The 19,451-nt window shown below is 42.5% G+C and overlaps 1 protein-coding gene across 1 annotated transcript in view; it reads left to right on the top strand.

Moving 5' to 3' along the window:
- col4a3 (collagen, type IV, alpha 3) overlaps positions 1-19,451 on the top strand; it is a 35,185-nt gene that overhangs the window by 2,790 nt on the left and 12,944 nt on the right. The window contains exons 2-27 of the mRNA XM_069668120.1: positions 1,692-1,748; positions 3,438-3,527; positions 10,278-10,322; positions 10,415-10,459; positions 10,639-10,701; positions 11,755-11,808; positions 11,975-12,001; positions 12,093-12,167; positions 12,581-12,643; positions 12,735-12,770; positions 13,288-13,335; positions 13,487-13,561; positions 13,641-13,685; positions 13,774-13,836; positions 13,928-13,972; positions 14,199-14,252; positions 14,339-14,380; positions 14,734-14,815; positions 14,934-14,969; positions 15,173-15,337; positions 15,801-15,893; positions 17,284-17,379; positions 17,661-17,731; positions 17,858-18,046; positions 18,345-18,513; positions 18,930-19,022. Of these exons, the coding sequence (XP_069524221.1) occupies positions 1,692-1,748; positions 3,438-3,527; positions 10,278-10,322; positions 10,415-10,459; positions 10,639-10,701; positions 11,755-11,808; positions 11,975-12,001; positions 12,093-12,167; positions 12,581-12,643; positions 12,735-12,770; positions 13,288-13,335; positions 13,487-13,561; positions 13,641-13,685; positions 13,774-13,836; positions 13,928-13,972; positions 14,199-14,252; positions 14,339-14,380; positions 14,734-14,815; positions 14,934-14,969; positions 15,173-15,337; positions 15,801-15,893; positions 17,284-17,379; positions 17,661-17,731; positions 17,858-18,046; positions 18,345-18,513; positions 18,930-19,022 (1,921 nt within the window). The remainder of the gene's footprint in view (positions 1-1,691; positions 1,749-3,437; positions 3,528-10,277; positions 10,323-10,414; positions 10,460-10,638; positions 10,702-11,754; positions 11,809-11,974; positions 12,002-12,092; positions 12,168-12,580; positions 12,644-12,734; positions 12,771-13,287; positions 13,336-13,486; positions 13,562-13,640; positions 13,686-13,773; positions 13,837-13,927; positions 13,973-14,198; positions 14,253-14,338; positions 14,381-14,733; positions 14,816-14,933; positions 14,970-15,172; positions 15,338-15,800; positions 15,894-17,283; positions 17,380-17,660; positions 17,732-17,857; positions 18,047-18,344; positions 18,514-18,929; positions 19,023-19,451) is intronic.

Genomic DNA, 19,451 nt, shown 5'->3' with positions numbered 1-19,451 from the left:
CGATTATGCATAACTTCAAGCCTCAATATAATGAAAACAGGTGTCTTATATAAAGCTTTGTACCAGACTGAAAGCATGTTGCTAGCTTTGGAGTGCTAATCGCTAGCCTCGGAAGCTAATGACCAGCCTAGCCAGTAGCCAATCCAGTGGGTTGCTATGTTAGACGCATGACTTGCCGCCCTAGTCGAATGAATAGGAAGCTTCTCATTTACCAGAGCTGGATTATCATTGGCCAGATCAGTAGCTGGCTTCAGCAAGGATAGAGCCTCCGTCGGCCTCTCAATAGTCTTAACTTTGTCCTTCACCCTGCTCCATACATGTATGCCCCCATCACTTTTTTGCAACTGCACCATCGCTGCATCCTCGGCTCAGCTTCCCAAGACTGATGTTTAAAAAGACTCAGATCTCCCAGATCATTTTTCTTATTGTGCAGGATCATGATGGAGTTCAGCCATCCTGGAGATAGGTCTGTATATATAAGACATATCCACCATGGTGTCACTCACTGGTGTGCAGAGCACCATTTAGAAGCCTTGAACTTGGCAATCTGGCTGTTACTGGTGTCTGAGCCAGAAGTGACCTAACTCAACAACTTCCCAGTAGAAATATCCAACTGCCAAACTCAGAGCATTCCAGGTGCACGACGCCAAATGTAAATGAAAAACATGGCCGAGATATGAAGTGGGAATAAGTGAAGAGTGAATGAGCTACTGTTGTACATTTTCCCAAATGTTTTAACTGTTGTTTTTTTTTGCATTTTAAACATTTTCCAGAATCATTTTTGTGGAGAGAAGATAACGTTCAGAGAATATTTAACAGTTATCAGCTACCTAGATATCGGCGAACATTTTCATGTCTTACTTTATGGTAGGAGAAGTTTTTTCAAATAAATGCAGGCAAATATATTTTACGTTGCTCTTCAGTTGATAGTTTACCATTAACGATGTGCCTCTCCGTGGGCTCCATTGTTGTGTGACGTCAGAAATCTGATTCTGGTGAAGTCGGGGCAGATGAATCTGTAGGAACTCCGGCTTTAAATGGCGTTCCAGAGCAATTTTACAAGTGGGAGGTCGGAAAAACTCGACTTTCGAGTTGTCTGGAACGCAGCATCAGACTCTAAACATTCTTTGTTTCTTTTTACACTTGTAGTTTTAGTTTCGGATTAACCAAAGTTCAGAAGAATACATCTCTGACATCTTCCTCATTCTGGACCTCCTCTGGTGGTTTTCTTACGTCAGGTCATGAAGGTCAAACATGTCGTCTGAACATAATCTAATGTATTCATTCAGACTCTGCAGGTCTGTGTGAAACAGCTGAACCCCCACTCTATATTAAATGTAGAACATTACCCACAATGCCCTGCTGCAGGACGTGTCCAGGCATCGGGCGTCCTGCGGGATGTGAGACAGGAATGAAGATAAGAAGACATCAGACCTTCATCAGCCTGTCTGTGATTCTGGCTGTCTGCAGGTTCAGGTTATCACACAGGAAGTACTGTTACACCTGCAGGATACATGAAGGTGTTTGGGTTTGAACCCACAGAAATATGTCAGACAGATAACAATATCATGAAGAAACACGCTTAACCACCTACCTGCCGTCTACACCTGAGACCGAGTTCAGCCAGGACTCTACTTCAGCACTGTTACACCTGCAGAGTCAGTCATCACATGTCCTCTCTCTCTTTGCAGGTTTGTCACTGCAGCGGGAAGTCCCTCTGTCACTGTGATGGGGTCAAGGGTCAAAAGGTGAGCAGAACTCAACCTGAACACAAGTGAAACTCTGGTGCTGATGTCAGAACAGGAAGTGACACAGGAAGGAAGTGAAGACATTAAACTTCATGATAGATTTCCACCTTTGCTACGGTTTTTATCACTTATCTTTATGTACATTGAAATATGTATTTAATGTTTGCATTTCTGATTACATCTCCTTATCAGAAAGTTTACAGTCCTCCGCTCAGGTCTCCACTGATCAGGTGTTAGAGAGTACATGTAGGTGGCCTGACAGGCAAAACACAGGGCAAAGAAGGTCCATGGGACTCTGGCTCTTCTTCTTACTGAAAGTATAACCTGCTACCATCCCTGGTTTTCAAATGAAGACGCTTCAGGCCCCTTTGGTGTCTCATTCAGACAGACAGGTACTTGAGTAACTTTTTCCTGTCTGTTCTCATGTATACTTTAGTGGCAGTTTTAGGGGGTACCTTTTAATGGCTGGTAATAATAATAACAGGATTGGAACTCTCTCCTGGGGGAAAGTCTTGCCTTGTATGCCAAAGGGTACCTTGAGTTCCTGTTTTACGCAGGTGTGTGACGAAGCCTTAATATTTTATGATCAGGGAATGAGAACGGTCTGCTGAAAGGGACCAAGAAGAACATTTGTAAGTTATGTGTCATGTCAGGTGAACAGTCAGAGGAGTCCTCTCGGAGTTTGGAGAGCCCCAGTGACCTCCCCTCTTTCTCCTGGCTGAAGGTCAAAGAGCTTCCTGGGAAAAAAACGTGTGCCCCATATCCTTAGACCTTACTGACCCTGGATCAGTTTGTGTTCACTGTCTGCTGCCCTCCAGTGGCGACCTGCTGTCACTGCAGGCATCCATTCTAATAGAAGTCTTTGTGGGTCTGGTTGGACTCACCTAGCTCTACTCAGTTCTAATTAAGAGTCCGGGGGTCTAATGTAGATGTACAAACCTGGCTATAATAATCTCTGTGTGATTTCTAAAATGTATTTTAAATGTGTCTTATAGGTCTTTCCATGTTATTTTTCATAGCGAAACTCTTGTTCCAAAACATGATATATCAATACAATGTGTTACGAACAGTAAGGGAGTTTATATTAACCTGGAATCAGGGATTATTTCAATTATATAAAGACGCCCCTAAAGGTTCTATAGGTGTTATACTCTTTATTTGATTGGTTGATAAACTGAGTCTGGATTCAAATCTACTTTATAATGTATTTTTTAATGTAATATAATGTATAATAATAATAATGTATGTAACAACTTTTATGCTCAGTTACAGCTGGTTTTTAACTACATTCGGTCAAAAACAGAAAATACACTTTTGAATACAATAAAACATTAAACACCAAAAAAACCCGACAGGAATAAAACACAGACAAGAAGATATTTGGAAAAGCACAATATTTAAGTTGAGCTGCAGTGGAGTCTCAAGTCTTTGATGTATCTCAGGTGTGGTACCAAAGACCACCCAGGTGTGAACTCTGTGATCTCAAGTGTGTTCAACAGGAGAATAAAGGCTGGTTCCTCTCTGCTGAACATGAAACGTCCGTTCTTTTTGCTCAGGAGCCTGAATGCACCTGGACCAAAGCCAGGATCTATGTACACCTGATGTCACCTGAGTTTACTGCCCCTGTGTGGACAGCAGGGGCACTGATGTTATCTGTTGTACACCTACCTGAGTTTTTATCTTCTGCAGGGTGAACCTGGCTACCTTGGATACGATGGACTTCCTGGAGTGATTGGTTACCCTGGAAATGAGGGCCATCAGGGCTCACCTGGAGAAAAGGTAACAACCTCAAAATTGAACACAACGGACATATTGTTATTGTTGTTATATTTTCTGTTCATTCCGCTTAGAAATGGAACACTGACATTGGTATTTTTGCTTATTGTGATGTCATTTCTTTGAGTATCTTTAATGACTAAATATCAACAAAATCTGTAACACCTATTGGTTATGCAAACGGTGTAAGTTATGCAAAAGCTATTATTGATTTTATTTTTGGAGGCATTTTAACAGGATTACGCAAATTATAATCTCACAAAGCTAGCTAGCAGCTGCTAACGTGTTTGTACCTTATTTTACAACACAAGTAATGGAATTAAGTAATGTCATCAACAAACGAAGAACATGACGACCCAAAAGATGAAAGCCTTAGTTTTTTTGACACAGAAGAATGAAGGCTCTTGCCATTTTGGTCTTTACTTTAGTAGAATTTAAGTAGATTTAAGTATTAAGGAATGATGCAAACAACGATCAACGTTCTGTGGAGTTCCTCAGGGTTCTTTCTTCGGTCCTCTTCTTTTTTTTTTGAATATATTTTTTATTGAGCACTCATATCACCGGAGTTGTACATAATACAACACTCACAAAAGAGATTTTGCTCACCTCATTTTGTATGAATTATCCCCCCCCGAACATACAGGACATCCATCCAGGAAAAAAAAAACAAAAAAAAAACAAGATACATAATCATAGGCTCACCATTTTTTCAAGTTGTGTACTACACACTATAGCTCACAAGGATAAATATCACAACTGTAGATGCTAGAGGGCTGCTAAGTGATGCTAAGTAGGCACAGTCTTAAGTTTACCCAAATATGTCAGCACTGGATCCCAGACTGAAAAGAATTTATCCCTGGACCCCCTGAGAGTGTATTTTATTTTCTCTAACTGTATGAACTGCATTAGGTCATTAAACCACAGAGACACACTAGGTGGATTTTTAGATTTCCAATGTAATAAAATTCTTCTACGTGCAAGCAGTGTTGTAAAAGCAATGATGTTTTTATATCTTTTCCTTATTGTACAGTATCTTCTATCAGTAGTACCAAATATGGCCATTACTGCACTGGGCTGTAGATCAATATCAAGAGCCTCTGACAATGTTTTAAAGATTGCAAACCAATAGGATGTTAAGGCTGAACACGACCAAAACATATGGGTTAAGTCGGCAGGAGTATTTCGACACCTGTCGCAGCTTGCATCCGTGTTAGGGTATATTTTAGCAAGTCTGGCTTTGGAGTAGTGGATGCGATGTAAGATCTTAAACTGTATTATGCTTAATCTGGCACATGAAGAGCTGTCATTCACTCTTAGTAAAGCGCTGTCCCAAATGTCTTCTTCCAAGTCCTCTCCCAGCTCATCCACCCAAGCTGCCTTGATCTTTGCAAGAGTTGTATTTTTAAAAGAGGATATACAGTTATTGATTCTTGAAATAAGTCCTTTAAAGCTGAAGGTAGTTTCTAATAGATCATCTAAACCGGAAGGTGATGGTAAATATGGAAAGTTGGGGTCATGATGTTGAAGGAAGTGGCGGACTTGGAAATAACGAAACAGGCTAGACCGAGGGAGGCCAAATTTATGTGATAAGTCATCAAAGCTAGCAAAAATACTGTTTATATACATATCTTTAAATTTGTAAATGCCTTGTCTTTGCCAGAGAGTAAATTCGGAGTCTAATCTAGCTGGAAGGAAAAGATGATTATTGTGTATGGGACTTATATGGAGAAGATTATTAAACCTGAAGCTATGTCTAAGTTGAAACCATATTTTGAGGGTATTTATGACTACTGGATTGTTGGTGTATTGAGAAGTAGAAATGGGAAGGCTGGAGGTGACCAGGGCTCTGAGAGAGGTTGAAGTGCAAGATTTAGCTTCAAAATGGCACCAGTCCGTATCAGGAGTGTGGAGCCAGTGCATGATTTTTTGAACATTTGAGGCCCAGTAATAATGACAAAAATTTGGGAGAGCCAGGCCACCCTGCATTTTAGGCCTCTGTAACAGTTCTAGCCGTATTCTAGGTTTCTTCCCCTCCCATATAAATGAAGTGAAGACCTTATCAATAGATTTGAAGAAAGATTTAGGGAGATAAAGTGGAATACACTGAAACAGATAAATAAATTTGGGGTGTACATTCATTTTTATACAGTTCACTTTTCCTGCTAAAGATAGGTGAAGTGTTTTCCATTTCTTCAAGTCTGATTTGACTTTCTCAAATAGCAGACAGAAGTTTTCCTGGTAAAGCTTCTGCATGTCCCTTGTGATGTTAATGCCCAGATATCTAAAGCCATTTCTAGACATCTGGAACGGCAGAGCATTGTCCTGTATTTGAAGAGCCAAGTCATTAACAGGATAACATTCACTTTTACTAAAGTTCAATTTGTACCCAGAAAAAGCACCAAATCTCCTCAGAGCATGGATCACATGGGGGGCGCTTGAAACAGGGTCCGATACATACATTAATAAATCATCTGCGTACAGAGATACTCTATGCTCTTCCCCTCCCCTATGGATTCCACTTAATGAGGGTAATGATTTGAGTGCAATGGACAAGGGCTCTATGGCCAGGGCAAATAGCAGTGGGCTGATAGGGCCGCCCTGACGGGTGCCTCTTGACAGCTGAAAATACTGAGAGCGTTTGCCATTTGTAATTACTGAGGCTTTGGGTGAGGTATATAAGAGTTTAATCCATGAAATGAAATTAGGACCATACCCAAATTTCTTTAAGCATGTAAATAAATATCCCCATTCTACCCTATCAAAGGCTTTCTCTGCGTCGAGCGTGATAACCACCTCGGGGACTGCACTGGACGCAGGAGAGTGAATAATATTTAATAGCCGGCGGATATTTGTAAATGAATGACGCCCCAAAATAAAACCAGTCTGGTCAGCAGAAATCACGTCATGCATTGTGGCTTCTAAACGTAAGGCAAGGGCCTTGGCCAAGATCTTCACGTCACAGTTTAAAAGAGAGATGGGTCGATACGAGCCACATTCCGTGCTATCTTTACCTGGCTTAAGCAAGAGGGTAATTGATGCTTCAGTCAGTGTCTGCGGAAGGGATCCATGAGACAAAGAGTCATTAAACATATCAAGTAAGATTGTAGACAGCTTACTAGAGAACTTTTTATAGAACTCTGCAGGGTACCCATCAGGGCCAGGCGTCTTGCCATTCTGCATTGCCTTAATCGCGTTAATGATTTCCATAGATTTTAGTGGGAGCTCAGTCTCAGTCCTGTGTCTTGTTTTTATAGAAGGAGCTTGGAGATGGTTGAAAAAATGTTCCATGTTAAAGCTATCATTTGTTATCTCTGACGTATACAGATTTGAGTAAAACGAGGTGAATGTTTCATTAATTTCTTCTGGGTCAATAGTTAGTTCACCGTCATCTTTCCGTATTTGTGGAATCTGTTGGGACACGGAGCGGCACTTAAGTTGGTGTGCTAATAGCCGTCCAGCTTTGTCGCCATGCTCATAGACATACCCCCGTGATTTTAATAGGAGACGTTCTGTCTTTTCAGTTGATGACAAATTATATTGAGTTTGGAGGTCCAGCTTCTTTTTATATAATTCAGGGGAGGGGGAGGTGGAGTACTGAGAATCCACCATAGCTATTGCTTTAATGAGCTCCTCTTGTTTTGTTCTTTTCATTTTATTTGTTTTAGCAGAATATGATATAATCTCACCCCTGATTACAGCTTTTAATGTTTCCCATAAAAGAGAAGGGGAGGTGTCCTCTTTTTTGTTGGAATCTATAAAGTCATCAATTTTTTGGGAGATCATTTCACAAAAAGTCTCATCAGCCAGAAGATTTCTATCTAATTTCCAAGAGGGGCGTTCTGATTTGTAAGAAGGAAATGCAAGGTCTAATATTACAGGGGCATGATCTGACTCAGCTATAGCTGAGTATTCAGCGTTTGTGACAAAGGGGAGAAGAGTCTGGTCAATAAAAAAATAATCTATTCTACTATACGAATGGTGTACAGAGGAAAAAAAAGAAAAGGACTTGCTTTGTGGAAACAAAGAACGCCAGGGGTCAACACCTCCTATCTGGTTCATAAAGGCTGATAACAGCTTGGCCTTTTTAGACAGGTTCGTAGATTTAAAGTTGGAACGGTCTAATACCGGGTTCATTACACAGTTTAAATCGCCGCCAAATATCAATTGTTGTGAGTTCAAATCTGGGATTAATGAAATTATTTTCCCCATAAATTTATCATCATCCCAATTTGGGGCATAGATGTTAATCAAAACCACAGGCTTGTGGTAGAGAAGTCCAGAAACCATTACAAATCGACCTTGTGGGTCTGAGGTGACAGTGGTCGCACTAAACTGGATTCTTTTATGAATCAATATGGCCGTTCCACAAGTTTTAGAGTTAAGGTTGGAATGGAACACATTCCCCACCCATCCTTTTTTTAGTCTGACTTGATCTTTAACCAGTAGATGGGTTTCCTGTAGAAATACAACATCACATTTTAAGTATTTTAGATGATTAAATATTCTGGCTCTTTTAACAGGCCCATTTAAACCTTTTACATTCCAGCTAATGAATCGTATAGCAGCCCTCTTTGCATCAATACCATCTCTCATGTTCAACTATAAAAAATGAAAAGAGTAGTAAGTAAAGAGAAGTTAGAGCAGTGGTTGTGATAAAGTACACAGTTATGTTCGTTTCTTAAGTGAACTAAGGTGAACGTTTGTTGCAAAAATGTGGTGGTGTCCTTTCCCCTAACCCTATCCCATGTCCAAAACAAAAACAGAACTAGAACTAAGCCTATACTTGTCCTTCTCCCTGAGGCAAGCTGCAGGCTAAACACTATTTCCAAAAACCAATGATATGTTAAAATAAAAAATGAAAAAAAAATAAAATGGTTGAGCAATACAATAACTGTAAAACAAACGAGCATATATGAGAACGTGTATAACATAAATATTGAAAGGCAACATAAGTGGTCTGTACAGTAGAAGAGTTCAAGATAATTACTTGTGTACAGTATAATACCGATTAGTCCAGCAATAACGTCAGTGAGTGTTCATACCTCGGGTCCTCAGACCGCTGGCTGACATGATGGGTTGAAGAGGTGATCTTACATGTCAAAAGCTCAGATGGTTAACCATCTCCAGGCTGCACAGACCAAACCGCGACATATATAGCCTTACTCCTTACCAAACTTCTGATCTAGAAACTTCTGAGCTTCATCAGGTGAGTCGAAGGTAAACACGTCATCCTCGTACATCACGCGCAGCCGGGGCGGGTACAGCAGGTGAAACTTGACGCTCCTCCGGTACAAGGCTTGTTTAACTCCGTTAAACGCAGCTCTCTTTTTAGCGAGCATCGCGCTGACATCTTGATAAACTCTTATAGTGGTACCTTGGTACGTCAGCTCGTGATTCCTGGCCCAGCGCAACGCAGCTTCTTTCTGTTGAAATCTGGAGAAACAGACCAGGAACGTGCGGGGGGATGATCTCCGGCCGGATCTGGAGGTCGGGGTCCGGTGGGCTCTCTCCAATTCAGGCGGCGCAGCGAAAACATCGGGGCCTATCGCTTGCATCAATGCCTCGGACATGAACTTAACGGGGTCCTTGCCATCCTCGCTGCCTTCAGGGATGTTTAATATACGGAGGTTAGCTCTCCGCGAGCGATTCTCGAGGTCGTCAATCCGATCCAGAAGTGACTGGTTATGGTTTTGAAGCGTTTTAATGGTAGACTCCGCTACCGTTAATCTTTCAAAGTTGTCACCAGCCACAGACTCAACGGAGGTGAGACGGCCCTGGAAAGACTTCATTGTTGATTGCAGTGTATCCATTGCAGTCTGCAGCGGTTTGATAGCCTCTTGGATCAGGGAAGAAACATCCTCCTTTAACGGGGTTCTCTGTTTAGCGAACTCTGCAGACAGCTGGTCCATGCCGACCACCGCGGGAGCTGCAGCAGTTTTTGACAATGTTGGAGAGTTATTAGCTGCAAAAGATGCTAGCTTGCCCGCAGCACTCGTAGCAGCACGTGTAGCCGGAGTTTCCACGTTGTTGGCTGGTTTAGTGTTTTTAGTTTTGCTCATCTTATGCGGAGTTGACTAAACTAGGTCAAGCAACGTTGGTTATATCGAAATGCTCACAAAAAGATTGTTAAAAAATGAAAGTAACAAAAAGCAATCTGGGAGCCTTCGCGTGTGCGTCCTCTCTCTACATGTCACAACCGGAAGTCTTCGGTCCTCTTCTTATTTAGAACTAGAGTCACAATGTTGTGCCTGATATTTTATGTTACATGACATCATCTTAGTGAACAAACTGAATTATGTAATGTTACAGATCATTAACTTGACAAAAACAGTCTTAAAGCCGATTAACTCTTCATGTTTGAGAGCAGCAGGTAAAGGTGTGTTTTACAAATCAGATGGCAGGCAGATGATGATTCCCAGTTTCAGGCGTAAAAACAAAGTAAGCATTTTGATCTAGGAGGTGAGACCGTCTTGTGATTTGTATAACAATATCATTGTCACATTCTGTATGTTTATGTGAACATATTTATAACCCACACTCTTAACCTGTGACTAAACTTTACCCTCCGCCTGTCCACACTGAAGAGGGCGCTCTTTAACTTTATCAGCTCCTCTCAGGTTCTGTTCTGTGTCAACTTAACTGTAGTTATATTTTCCAGCTGTACAGTCAGTTAAATATGAATATTATAATTATCAGCATTCTCTGCAGAAGTCTTGAGTATAATTATTGTTGTCTTGTCCTTTTTTCCGTCAGGGTGAGCAGGGGCCAGGAGGGAATTCAGGACTGAAAGGTTCTCGGGTATGAAGCAAAATTTGGTTTTGTATATTTCTGAACTAAAACGGATAAAATGAGTGATGAAATCACTTAGATCCTCTTTTTGTATCCTCCAGGGTCTTCCAGGAAAACCAGGCTTCCCAGGACCTCCAGGACTGCCAGTGAGAACCACTGAATACCATATAGAATAGATTCAGATCACATAAAGGATAAACACAGACAATAGAAGTAATTTAAGCATAAAGATAATTCAAACTTAATCAACAGGAAGTATTCTAACACGAGTTCAACAATCTGTTCAACATTTATAATTTTCTGAAAACCTTTTGTGTTTTTTCAGGGAGTCCCAGGACATGAAGGACCCATAGGCCGACCAGGACTCCCAGGATGCAACGGGACAAAGGTAGTGCTGGTTACCTGTACACTGGTTTTTGGCTGACCGCCAGGGTCAGCCCTACACATGGGTCTGTATGTGACTGACTGACGGACTGAGTGAAGTACTTTCAGAGCCGTAGAGAGCGAGAGTTGCAACATCACAATGGCAGATCATGGAGCATATTGGACCTCCACTGACGCGACTCTCTGTCTATACGGCTCTGGATACTTTGTTCGGGGAGTAGGCGGGGCTGGTCCTTCGCTGCTCGTCCGCTGTCCGCGCACCTGCTTTCAAACACGTTGTCATCGGCCTCATGAGGACAGTCCTTGTAACACATCGCCCACAAAAGCGCACACTGACCTGATGCACTCAGCCACATACAAGGTTTGTGGTCTTCGTCTTGTTTATATTGTACTGAAGTTCAGAACGTCAGGATCACTTAGCATGAATTCACTCTTTTTTTATTTTTCTTATAGTCAGAGTTGACATGGATTTGATTGTCAACATGACCAACTTTGGACAATGAATGCAGATATGTGAACGTGGGTTCTGGCAGGAAGAGCAGAAACATGAAGTTTATATTGTCAGTCATAATCTCAGTTTTGTGCCTCTGTGTTGCTTCTTTCTTTGTTATTGTGTTGAATCAAAATACTACACAGAAAATTGGGTAACCCAGGTGATCATAAAAAGACCATCGTTTTGCCTGGGACCTGTTGATCTGGTCATGGAAATTAGGACCACAAAGGTGGACAGAAAGATACACCTGCGTATCATCTGCAAAGACAGATTATGTATTCAAAGTGAATGTAAACTAAAAATAGAATAGGACCTAGAACTGAGCTCTGAGGTACACCACAAGTTTTTGAGACAATGGAAATAAACATCAAGCGCAATTTATTCAACGTGATGATTGAGGTGTGGAACAAATCGGAGGTGGAAAATACTTCAGGACTGTCAGGTTCCTTGATGAAACACAACATAACAGTTGATACAGTTTTCAGAGGAGGACCTACCCGAGACAAAAAGAACCTTCCTTCATCTATAAAAACACTGATTGATGTTTTAATTGGTGTCTTCTAGGGAGATGTTGGTTACCCAGGGTATCCCGGGGATTTAGGACCTGTTGGCCTTCAGGTAAGTCCTGCCTGCTTCCTGTTTGAAGCAGTGATGGTACACTATGAAGACTTTCTGGTTACCTTGCAGTAATTTAGTCATAAATATTTAATGGCAGCAGATTGAAGTTAAGCTAGCTAACAAATGGCTGTGAGAAACTGAAGCTGACTGTCTTCTTGTGATTTAGGGTCAACCAGGACTGCGGGGTGTAAAGGTAAAGAAAACACCTGAACACAAACTGTCTTGATGAAACCCCGTCCTTTCTGACCGTTAAAGAGTGTTTCTCTCTCCGTGTCTGTTCTCAGGGAAACTCTTACGTCTTTTCCTCAACTCAGGAAATTAAGGGAGCAGTTGGACCGCAGGGACCAGACGGAGAAAACGTCAGTCACTGTCACACATCTTGTTATTCAGACAAAACAAGTGGTATCCTCTCTGAGATCTTACCTCAGTGCTTGTGTTCTGCCCACATTCAGACCATAAAAATGATGTTTTTTCTGCTGATGTTTTGGTAGCTGACTTCTCTATCATCACTAAATTAAGCTTTGGGCTGCTTCATATGAGAAATAAATGTGCTCAGTGTGTGTTCTCGTGTGTGAATGTCAAATGTGTTTAGAAATGATTCTGACTTGTTGTAAACCAGTTCACAGAATCTGCTGTGGTGCTAAAAAGAGAGGCAGCTTTCGCTGATAATAAATATTTTAGATCCTATAAAATGTTTTTGTGATTGGCTGCAGGAGATAGTCCTCTGACTGACAGGTGGAGAGTGTGCTCTGATTGGCTGTTTGTGTTGCAGGGGCTGAGTGGAAATCCAGGTGAACCAGGCTTGCCGGGACAACCTGGATCTGCTGGACTTCCTGTACGTTTAACACGTTAAACTTCATTTAAACGTTTACAGGCAACAATCGTTCAATCAACTGGCATCAACACTTTTTGTTTGTTTTATTCAGGGAGGTCCAGGGTTGCCGGGGTTACCAGGAGAGAAGGTAAGTGTTTAACGGCTCAGCTGATCTGGAAGAAGTTCTCGTCTTCAGCCTTATTTAGAAGCTAACACTCAGTGTGTTTGTCTCCTCGATGTCTGACAGTTCTAACAATCATCATTGCTTCCTCAATCCTAAAATGATCTTGTTTCAGCCGTCTGACAAACTCCGATCAGATCAACGCTGACTACAAAACATCGTTCTCTTTAAACACATTTTAACTCCAGAATCATAGAAGGCCAACATTTATCTTGTTCACACGTGTTAACGTCCTGCTGATACAAGTTAGTGCCGTGTTTGCTCACACAAGGAAATATCTTTCACATAACTTATAATAATGTCTTCATAATGATCAGTAACATTTTGACGGGCCTTAATGGCTTTGAAGGCAACACATGATTGACATCTCTGTCAATAATCACCACACAACTCCACCAGATGTTTAAAGGTCACATGGCATGTTTGGTCATGTGACTTCAGTCTGCGGTAACTGGGTCCTGATGATGCTGTGTTTTGGTTTCAGGGTCAGGAAGGTCCCAGTCCAGTGATACCAGGTCCCAGAGGACAGAGGGTGAGCTAACTGGTCTGGATTAGGGTCTGATGCTAACAGTTGATTGTAATGTGAGATGGCACCTGAGACATGACAGAAGTCCAAACAACATCACCCCCCATCATCATCCCTAACATCGTCGTCCCCATCATCAGCTTTGTTTGGTTTCCAGGGTGATCGCGGCCCACCTGGGATCCCTGGACAGAAAGGAATCAAACTGTACGCTGAAGGACCCAAAGAACTGAAGGTCCGTCCAGTTTTATGCCTGTCCATCTGTTTCACTCTCTACGTCTGTTTTCACTGATATCCTGGTCGTCCTGTTTCAGGGAGAGCCAGGTGAGGTTGGAGAGAAAGGATGTCGTGGACTTCCAGTAAGTTAAAAGCATGCACAACACAAAAACAAACATTTGTTTTTATTGACTCTAGATTGTGAAAGTGTGCGTTTGTTTTGTCCTCCAGGGTGTGCCAGGGAAACTGGGGGTTAAAGGAGAGAAGGGCGAGCGAGGTGATCCTGGCACTCTAGTAAGAGCCTGAAGCCTGAGAGCTCACTGACATGATATTCTTGTTGGTGCTTTTAATTGGACCTGCTCTAACATTTAGTTTTCTGTTTCAGGGTAAACCGGGCAAGGACGGACTCATTGGAGAGCTGGGATTACCGGTAACTCCCCAAGCTATTACTGCCACTAGAAACATGCTAATGTTAGCTTAGCAATCTGTTTGTTTAAAAAGAAAAACCAAAAATCAGTTCAGTTCTTGTTTTTGTAGTTAAAGACCAACAGAGAGCTAAATCCATCAGCTGACTTCATGTGTCAGGAGTCAGACTCTCACCACATCAGCGTACAGATGTAAAGCCTGATCACTGACTGTGGGCTGTGTGTCTGCAGGGTGACCCAGGGGATCGTGGTTACCTCGGCCCTCCAGGTATTGAAGGAGCCCGGGTGAGTCCTGTGTGCTGTACATGAAGTATCACTGCAGTGAAGCTCTCAGTCCCGTGTGATGATGTGTTCTTGACGTGTGTTTTCAGGGAGAGAAAGGTGATCAAGGTTTTCCCGGTCTTCCAGGAGAGGTGAGTCTTAAGCCAAATGTTAATGGAGCTAACAGGAAGCAGGGCAGGGCCCGCCAAAATAAGAGCGTGGTCAGCAAAAGCTGCAAGTTTTATATTTTTCATGTGAAAATAGCAGCTCATAGTTCAACAGGGCAGAAGGACCGAGTTTAAGATCACCAACCAAACAAACAAACAAACAAACAAACAAACTGGCTGTAGGAACAAAGTTATACAGAAAAAAAGGGTATGGCATCAGGCAGGTATCAGGGACCACTAGGATGAGGGCGGGGCCAACAGTGTTCTTCCTGCCTGCTTGAAACCAACAGCAGACCCTTAGTCCTCATGTGAAATATATGTTTGTCTGTTTTTATCAGACAGTCTGGAATCACAGATTCCTGAAGGGCCAGCCTGGAGCACCAGGGCCCCGTGGACCCCCAGGAGTCCTGGGGCAACAAGGTAGGATACACACAAACATATATTATTTATCTACATTATATTATATTATATTATATTATATGAACACGTTTAACTTAATGAATTTACCAGCTTATCTCCTCTCCTCACTCTCTTTCAGGAATCATTGGGTTTCCTGGACTGCAGGGCGAGCCAGGTACACAATGCAGCAGACGTGTTCAGCCCGCAGCAGTGAAACAGGCTGTAACTCGATCCTGTGAGGCACCGAGTGTGTCCACAAGCTCTTGTTTTGTCCGCTGACAGGCTCAGATTGTGTCTGAGCACATGACAGAAAGGATCCTTGCAGGGATCACAATGTGACATTAAGACTCTCAATACAGAACTTTTTTTTCTCTTGAGGTGTGGCTCCCGCCGGCCCACCAGGTCCTCAGGGGCCGCCCGGCTACACTGGACCAAAAGGAGATCAAGGAGAGCCGGGTCCCCTCATCAGTGGGCCTCCAGGACAGGACGGGGTCCCAGGAGGTCCTGGAGTTGGCGGAGAACCAGGAGAACCAGGAATCCCAGGTGATGTTCTACCTGCTGTGTGTCTAAGTGTCTTTGTCCAGGTCTTTGTGGTTCTGTTGTCAGGTCTGATCCACTATGTGTCCTCACAGGGTTAGATATGGAGATACAGCGTTTACCTCAGTCGTGCTTCACAAAGCTGAATCCCTGTCACACAATACAGAAATGAAAAGCTAGCTGGTAATAAAATACACTGGACATAATGACAAAACACACGCTACAGCTTCGTTTATAGGTTTAAATAGACACCAAGAAAGATTGCTAATGAACTTGATCTTAATATCTGCTCGTAGTGACTAACGCATTATTAGTCTCTCTTTGCCAGTGTGGTTCATCATGTGGTTAGCCTAGCTTAGCACAGAGACTGGAATCGGGGGCAGAGGTGCGTACTTACTTACATTAACAGAGAAGGAAATACACTTTACAACATCTCTGAATCTGTATGGTTTCACTCTTCTTGTGTCAGACTTCCTCCCGGGAGATGTTGGTCCTTCAGGAGCTAAAGGACTAAAGGGTCGGAAGGGATTTCCTGGAATCAGAGGAGCGGACGGGCAGACGGGTGAGTGGGCAAAAGAAGGGACTGTTCAGATGATGATATGCACATATATGATATAGAAGCACAGTGATGTCAGTGATGTCTTCCCTATGTCTTAACGCTACAGATTTCTCCCGGACGTTTGGATTATTAGGAAAGAAACACAATATGTTCTGATATTTACAGATTTTATACAGAATCCAAGCAATCCACAAATATTCTGCCACATTTAAACGCAACCTTGTCTAAAATAATAATAAGTGAGTGATTCACAATTGGTCTCTCAGAGTTCAACATGTTCTCAGACATCAGATTACGGAGCTGTTACAGACCAACATCCACTCAGCTTATTTCCATCCATCTTTTCTGCCTGTCAGGGTCTGAACCAGGACTTCCTCTGAATCACTGCTCTAGCTTCCTGTTTGTCAAAGCGTAGATTTTAGAATTATGTTTACTGTTAAAAAGCCGTAAAAGGGTTTGGGTCTAAATACTACCCAGTGGTCCCACGATAAAAACTAAGAGAGGTGACACAGCCTTTAGTGAACTGTCAGATCATTTTAAGTTATAATCTCAAAGATCTCAGTTTCGTTCTCTTTGGCGGCACCTGTGGTGATAAACGGTTACTGCAGGAGCACACTTCCCAGATATCCAGACAGTGCTGCATGTGTGACGTCCACGGTCGGCTCCGGTTGTAACTCTTGTTTTTCCTGGCTGACGGTCGCTTTCCTTTTCAGACTGTTTGCTTCATCTGAGCGTCGAGTTTGTTTCTTCTTCTTTGGATTTTCACTATTACAATATACAGTCACCATTGTGTTACCTCATTCAGAGAGAGATAGAGACTTACAGACATTTATTTACATGAACATCTTCCAGATTATACCTTTAAATCAGGGCTTAAAACATTGGAGTTTGCTGCAGCTGTCCAATGAATTAGATACATAAACTCTTTTCTAAGCTGACTTAAAAATGGAAGTTGCATAATTACACTTGCCTTGTGAGGAGACAGAGCTAACTAGTCTGCAACACTAACATGAAAAAGTAATTAAAAAATGTGCAACCCTAAGAAAACTTTAAAATGAAGCACAAGAGTCCAATATGGCCTTAAACACAATGTTTACGAACAGTTTAGACCACAGCATCAGTTAGAACCACGACTAAAATTATCTGACTACCTCTGTAGCTTCTTCCATCAGAGTGGACCCATTTTTTATCCCACTGGAACCAACTTGGAACCAGTGATACAGATTTTTGATAATATATCAAAGCAGGATAGTCTCAGTTTAATTTAAGAGCTGTGATTATAATATTAAAAAAATAAAATAACAACATCCTCATACGTATAAATGTCAATATTTTGTATGAGTAGAACAAGCTTGTGGTGTTCTTCCGTAAGTGATTGACTGATGTTTGGCAGGTGAGAAGGGGGAGCTGTGCTCTGTCTGCCCTTATATTCCTAGCCCCCCTGCACCTCCAGGTAAACCAGGAGAGCCAGGTGAAGATGGGTTGCCAGGTAAGAGTCACACCTGACTGGATATTTTCTATTTTATCTAAACTGTTGATCTTTTTTTTTTTTGACAGAGTGGCAGCTAGATATCAGCCTTACCCTCAATAATGAAGTTCTGTAATACACAAGTAACAGTTGTTTTCTTAGATTTTTATTGTTGAATTTCCTTAAAGTTTTCTCAGAGAGGCCAGACCAGCAGGCAGCAGGATCTGATCTACAGTCAGGTGTAATGTTGACGAGCAGGTAAAACTCACCTGTCTGCCGCTGTGATTTCTTTTTGTGTCCAGGTTCAGCTGGTTTTTCTGGACCCAAAGGTAACAAAGGGATCAAAGGTATTGGAGGACCACCTGGTTCACAGGTGAGCTCACCGATCACCTGCATTAAAATATCTGGTTCATGTTTTATGTGATGTTTTCAAATATTTAAAAAAAACGTATGAAAGACTTTGCAAAATTAGACATGTGATCCCTTGCTCTGTCCTTAGGGCCCCTTCGGTATCCCTGGTCTCCCAGGGGCCCCAGGACTTGTTGGTGACCCTGGGGTCATGCACAGGGTGGGGCAGAAGGGAGAGGATGGGAACCAGGGGGAGCCAGGACCTCCAGGTTTTGAGGGGACTGATGGGGCTCCAGGAGTGACGGGACTGAAAGGTGTTCTGGGACAGAAAGGCAATCCTGTGAGTATCAGGACCTGTCAATCCCAGGTAGCCCCGCCCTAAATCCTCCTCTGCTTTTTGGTCTCTTTGAAATGTTTACTGAGGTAATACATCAAGAGAGAAGAAGGACCATTTTCTCATAGACCTCTATACAACCAGACATCTTCTTGGAACCAATTAAGCCCTGCAGGCATACAGGCTGTTCAGCACTGTGCTCCAGACAGATCTTTGTCTCCGTAAAGATCGTAGACTGCGTGCAAGTCGTGGACGTGCTTTATGTAGATGATGGTCTGTTGTTTCTCCCTGATGCCACCTTCAGGGGCCGCTGGGGGAAAAAGGTGACAGGGGCCCGTATGGTGAAACTGGTCTCAGAGGACTGTTAGGACAGGTGGGGCCTCCAGGACCACCTGGGATTGGACCTCCAGGACCTCCGGGGCCTAAAGGCAATGTGGGAGTCCTGGGACCAAGAGGAGATCCTGGAAAACCAGGTGAGAGTTTCAGGACTGCATGTCTGTAAACCCCCATTGGTCAAGTGTCTCAGAGCAGGACGTCACAGGAAGTCACAGGAAGTCAAAATGTGACTGATTCTAAAAAAGTCATCCTCGTGTTTTATGCACAAAGTCTTAAAAATCCAAAGTGATTAAAGCAAGAGGCACAGAGGAAGAGCGGGGACCGCAAGATGAAAGGGGCCAACGTCCCGCTGGTAACAACTCTGTCTGTCTGTCTAACTGTCTGTCTGTCTGTCTGTCTGTCTGTCTGTCTAACTGTCTGTCTAACTGTCTGTCTGTCTGTCTGTCTGTCTGTCTGTCTAACTGTCTGTATGTTTGTCTGTCTGTCTGTCTGTCTGTCTGTCTGTCTGTCTAACTGTCTGTCTGTCTGTCTGTCTGTCTGTCTGTTCCTTCAGGTGAAAAAGGTTCTCCAGGTGAAATCAGGACCTATCCAGGAGATCCAGGACAGAAAGGAGAGAAGGGTCTATCCGGGAACCCCGGACCTGAAGGTGACATGGCTTCAACAGTTTCTAAGTGTTAAAAAGAAACGTCCTTTCAGAATAAAAGAAAACAATTAAAGCTTAAGAACTGGATTTAGGAATGAACATTACAAAATGAGATGTATACTGCTGTATACTCGTCTCTTTGAGAATATGAAGCACTAACACATCATCTGAGCTGAAAAGGACTTTAAAGCGGGTCCTAAGTTATTGTAGTGATGATGCGTTCGCTTACTCTCCGATCATTTTGAACAACTCTTTGGAATCAAAGAGTCAAATCCCGTTCTGCTTGAGAGAACGATGAGCCCTCATCCATCTCAAGATCTCATCACCCATGATTTATCTTGAGATGGATGATTAGTGTTGACCAGTTAATGGTTAAAAGTGATTTAATAGTTAGTAAACTTTTATTTTCTACTAAAACAATCATTTGAACAT

The sequence above is a fragment of the Semicossyphus pulcher genome, unplaced genomic scaffold (genome assembly GCF_022749685.1).
Source record: "Semicossyphus pulcher isolate SPU_LCO1_2020_fin unplaced genomic scaffold, fSemPul1.0.p SCAF_19, whole genome shotgun sequence".
Classification (NCBI taxonomy): Eukaryota; Metazoa; Chordata; class Actinopteri; order Labriformes; family Labridae; genus Semicossyphus; species Semicossyphus pulcher.
The sequence above is the reverse complement of the archived record's forward strand: the minus strand, read 5'-3'. Positions and strand labels throughout refer to the sequence as shown.